This window comes from Cibotium barometz, chromosome 12 (assembly GCF_041138505.1).
Source record: "Cibotium barometz isolate CiBa-2024 chromosome 12, ASM4113850v1, whole genome shotgun sequence".
NCBI lineage: Eukaryota > Viridiplantae > Streptophyta > Polypodiopsida > Cyatheales > Cibotiaceae > Cibotium > Cibotium barometz.
This window is the reverse complement of record NC_141057.1, coordinates 9,126,097-9,131,299: the sequence shown is the minus strand read 5'-3', so window position 1 is coordinate 9,131,299 and position 5,203 is coordinate 9,126,097. Positions and strand designations below refer to the sequence as shown.

At 44.7% G+C, this 5,203-nt stretch overlaps 1 protein-coding gene across 1 annotated transcript; it reads right to left on the bottom strand.

Moving 5' to 3' along the window:
- Positions 1-718: 718 nt before the first annotated feature.
- LOC147633026 (uncharacterized) lies at positions 719-3,385 on the bottom strand. Its single transcript, XM_086806023.1, has 2 exons — positions 2,750-3,385; positions 719-2,617 (listed from the first exon to the last, which is right to left on the bottom strand). Exons 1-2 carry the CDS (start codon positions 2,819-2,821, stop codon positions 1,187-1,189), a joined length of 1,503 nt encoding a protein of 500 aa, XP_086662149.1. The 5' UTR covers positions 2,822-3,385; the 3' UTR covers positions 719-1,186.
- Positions 3,386-5,203: the final 1,818 nt, after the last annotated feature.

The following is a 5,203-nucleotide window of genomic DNA, read 5'->3' as shown; positions in this document are numbered from 1 at the left end:
AGAAAAGCAGGTTTTGAAACAAATAAACAGGAGTATAATGTGCCATGGTTATGGTTGAGCGAAAAAGAGTTAACAGTTAAGGTCTCTCTTAGCAAATTTAAAGATCCCTTAGCAAGTCTCATCATGGGATTCAAGAGATAATGTGGTTAATTAAACCTTGTTGTTGTTGCCTTATTGACAATTTGACATATTAATGTGTAAGAACATATGTGTACCTTAGGCTACTGGAGGTGAGCGCTATGAGCTTTAAACATTGTCAAATACCTAACCGGATAACTGTCAGGCAAGGAGTGCTAAGAGGTTTGTTTTATAATACTGCAATCCTTGGGAGTTAGGCATAGACTATTTGGAGGCAAAGCGGGCATATAACAGTGGCGATTGCTGGGCATCAAAAAGCAATAATAATGAGCTAGAAAAGGAGAGAGGAAGGTGTAAGCCAAATGTGTGGTGTGCCCGGCAATGCGTTTTGAGTAAGGAGTGGAGGTTGACAAAGTCTCTGAAGCAGAGGCAACAGTACGCAGGGTAGGGGAGGTATGTGCCAGCATTTGAGTGGTGTCCAGAGAGCTTGGGCAGCAAGATGATTAGTAGGCAAGCAGGAGTAGAGTAAGTTAAAGTGGGAGAAGCAAGTATTGTAGAGGATACAAGTTAAAACAGAAATTGGAGGAAGAGAAAAATTGAAGTCACTTTTTAACATCTCATTGTTGAAACATTGCAATGACAAACCACAAATATAAAGTCAGCTTGGAAAAGTGAGGCAAAATGTACATGAGCATAAGGGTATGCTGCAGATTACATTTCTCATCGGGCGACTCTTGTGATCAGAAACGACGCAAGACCCAACACGACTAGTATGAGACTCCCAAGCCCTACCTAGTAGAGAGAACAAACCCTGCTTTCTACATAATAAGCCACAGTGGGGGTTAAAAAAACCCACAAAAAGAAAAGAAAACAATAACACAATAATCCCATAACAACTCGGACAATTCTGAAGCCAAAAACGAGGTTGGCCCGATTGCACCACATAGAGTTGTTAGGCTTGCATGCTAGTCTCTCATCGGGCGACTCATAAGGGAGTGAGAACGCCGCTGCAGGAGATGATGCAAGATACATGGCCAACAAAAAGGACAAGAAAATGGAACACTAAAATACACGCTGTTTACTACTACCTCAGGCTACCTAGGGCCTACTAGATTGTTGGAGAATGGGAAACTCCCGCTGCAAGCCTTCCTTCTCCTCCTGGTAACATGAGCATTGATTGGCCTTGGTTTGCAGAGGCCGGACTGAGCTTGCGAATCTTCTTGCTCCGGGAGCAGGGATCAGCATTTACCCTAGTTGGTGTTGAAGAGGAGCCACCATTGTTTATGGAATTATACCCCATAGGCCCTTGCATTAATGATGTTGATGTGTGAGTTGGATATGGAAAAAGCACATTGCTGGGCATTATGGATACCTTGGGAATGTCTCCTGTATTGAGAGCTGGAGGTGGGTGGCGCCATTGTGGCAGTGGCCCGGCCACAAGAAGTGTTTGCAGCAGAGGCCCTGCCTGCATCACAGCTTGTAATAGCTTGCCTTTCTCTGGTAAAGAGTTGAGCATCACTTGAGGGTCTGCTTCAGGAGGCTCTGGGAGATGAACTTGCTTCATTGGAGTGGGGTTTCCTTGCTGTTTAGCTCCAGGGGAGACCATGGTAGGTGCAGAGAAAGCCTGCAAGGTGGTGGACGGTGCAGTTTTCATGGTGGGCATTACCCCTACCGACATAGCTTTTGCTGGAGGAGATGGAGTAGGCATTGTCCCCATAGAAGCTGTCAGAGATGGGGCATAGTTGGCCAATGTTCTCCTCACAGATGTAACATTGTTGCCCATGGATAATGTTGGAGATGGGGCATTGTTGGCCGTAGATGCCGCAGCCAAAGGTGGGCTCATGGCTGCGATGTGAGTTGACATGGATGGACATACTTCTGATGCGTCCATTGAGTATTGCACTTGTTGGAACTGCTGCACAGACACAGAACTTGAATTGGAAGATGACTGGCGTGACAGTGAGCGGACGGATGAGGAAGCTATACCTACACCTTGAAACCCTTCATCTTTGTGCTGCAAATCAGACAGATTCAAGTTTGGATCTGCAGCAAAACACAGATCTTGGTCCAGGGTCTCCAGGTTAAGCTGCTGCTGAGAGTCTTCAAGCACGCTCTCAGTGGTGGGCTCAATGGAGAAGAGGGCCTGCAAATCGTGACCTTCATTGCAGCTCTGGGAAAAGGATTGCAGAGCCTGTTGAAGCTCTAATGGGGCAGAAGGCTTGGCTGTAGGACAGAAGTCATCACTGTTGAGGTGCTCTTCGAGCTCCTGCAGGCTCCATGGGGAAGAAGAAGGGGAGGACACCATGGAAGAGGAGTGCATGAAGCTGCAGGGGGAGTCTGCAGAGGAAGGCGTATGTTGAAGAAGCAGGCACTCCTGTAGTTTTCTGCACTCTTCCCGAGCTTCATCTCTCTCCTTCCTTGTGATGCTCAGGAGCTCCTGCAGCCGCCAAAGCTTGGTTTCTTGGAGCTTTTCCTCAGCTTTTGCTTTCTGCAGCTCCATGGAAGCGCACATCAGCTTGAATTGAAGCTCTTCTGGGCTCTGTATAAACATAAATGCAAGAGAAAATCAGGTCTCTATACCACCCGATAACAATTCTCATCAGTGTAGCCGTAGCCACTAGCCCACTACCAAAGACAAGAGGGACGTTAAGATGCTTTTCTTGAAACTTACCTCTCCATTGCTAAGTGCCCAAGAATCGATTAACGCAGGGGCCATGAAGATAGAAGCCAAAGACCCGTCCATGTTGTTGCCTGTGTTCACCTTCAAGAAAGAAAAGACCTTTCTAGGGGGGAGGTGGCTTAAGAAAAAGAGAGCCTTTTTCTGCCCTACAAAGTGGATCTGGACAAATGCCTACTAATCACCCCTCTCACAAAAGCAGTTTCCTCACACTTTCGTGACCTTGACAATTACGAAAAGCCTCTCTAAGAGTGCTCATAAGTAAAAGTTTCTTGTGTTGAAATCTACACTACCTAGGTAAATAGGTGTCACGCAGAAAACTTCCAACCAGGAAAGCCAACATCGAGGTTAGACAAACTAATGAAGGATAAAAGCTCGGTTTTCTAAGTTTCTAGCCTCTTAGGGCTGCTAGCCTGCTAACTGCAAGGTTCCAACTACCCCTGTTTCAACCGCTACTAACTGATAACCCGGCCCCTGCTCTCTCGCTCGCTACTGTCCACAAATGCCTTCAAAGTTCAGGCTATGTAGGTGAAGCTGATATATAGGCACACGCTCTTGTACTCTAATTTAGGGTCCCGCACTGTGCACAAAACGAGACGAAAAGCCACAGGCTAAGTAGCCTCTGGCCCAGGCTCTGGGGCCTGGGACTTGGGCTTTTTCTGCTACTCTGAATCCTGATGCAGCTTTGTAACTCCTTCATTTAATGAATCTGCTCCCCTCTTGGCCTCTAAAGTAAAATCAGGCTCTCTCTCTCTAACGTTTTTATCCATCAAGTTAAAAACCTTGGTCGAGGTAAATTTCTGAGGAGTTCTAATTTTACACAAATTGGATATGTAAATTGCCTCATTTTTGCATCCAAATCTGGGTCCGGACTCAGTGGGAACATGCCGAAAAGGAAAAAAAAACGAAGAAAAATCCGGATTGGGCCCCCGTCCGCCGGTCCCAGCCCACCATTTGAATCGATCCACGTGCAGATCACATTTCCAAACCATTTATTTGGGAAAAAAAAAACACGCCTCCCACCGAATTTTGGCATTTGTTTTCAAAATCATGCACCGCGGCACTGGGCAGTGCCCCTATACTCACAAACAAATTTTAATTTTAAAATAAACACCCCTCCCACCGAAATTTTTAGCATTTGTTTTCAAAATCATGCACCGCTCCCGCATCTCCTGTGCACCTCCTACACACGATCAAGCATTTCCCTCTCCCGTTCATGCATTCCTATTTTTGCCCCCCCCCCCTCTCTCTCTAATTATACACACAATATGTCTACGTGCACAATTCCCATCAAGATCCCTGAGTTTCCCATAGTTGGAACCATCGCAAAGTCTCTCCAGCAAGGTCCCAGCAAGGTCCAAGCAAGCCCCTTGCAAGTACCAAAAAAAGCCTTAAAAGATTGCCAACTTTCCCAAGTCCAAGATCCGGCCTCTAACGTTTAATCCCCCACGAAAAAAAAAAACAATCAAAAGGCTCCTCTACAGTCCACTCTCCACCGCCGTCGTTTCGTCAACGTCGCCAACCCTTTTTGACAACTAGCCCTCAAACCGCAGCCACCGATTACATGCTGCGACTCGACTAAGGTGTCTTTAGATGTTACAAAACCTAGGCATAACTTCTTTTTTCTTTTTCTTTTTTTTGAGAGAGAGAGAGAGAGAGAGAGAGAGAGATGAACTTTGAAGTATGTTTGTATCAACACTCGACATCACATTAGAGCATGTTAAATGTTCCAAGGAGGAGTTTCCTACAAGATACCTTAGCTTGCCCTTTGGTGTGAACTTTGAAGCCCTTTAATCTATAATCCAATGCTCAGGAAACTATATTTAGTGAGCCTTACAATGCTCAGTAGGAAACTATTTTTACTGAGCCTTACATCGATCCTTCTCATGATGGATCGAAGAGTAGTTGTAATTTTTAACAAGCTTTTTCTTTATATGTAAATCTAATTATAGCTAAAGCTTGAAAATTTTGAGGAGGTATTTTTTCTCCTCCCCTCAATTTAAGAAGGTTTTTTTAGAAATTGTACAAATTTCAAGCTAAATTGAACCTACCCTATTATAATCAACAGACACCAATCATTCAAAGTCCTAGCATGGCATTAGGAGGCCCACGTGCCACCTAGTAGATATCTTGCTTCGATTAAAAGAAAATGGTCAGTGCATTTGGATGATGGTAGTCTCACAAAACTATGGATTAAATGCATCATGCATGGATGACTAGCACAAACCCTCCAATGATCGTGGAGATGTAATCAATGATAATGATGATGCATCCTATGATGGAGGGCATGATGAATAGTTTCAACAAGAAATAAGAAAAGTTGATTGAAGGAATGATGAGAGAAATGCCTTTGCATAGAAATGAGCTCAAGGGTGAAGGCATGCATAGAAAAGTTGATTGAAGGAATGATGAGAGAAATGCCTTTGCATAGAAATGAGCTCAAGGGTG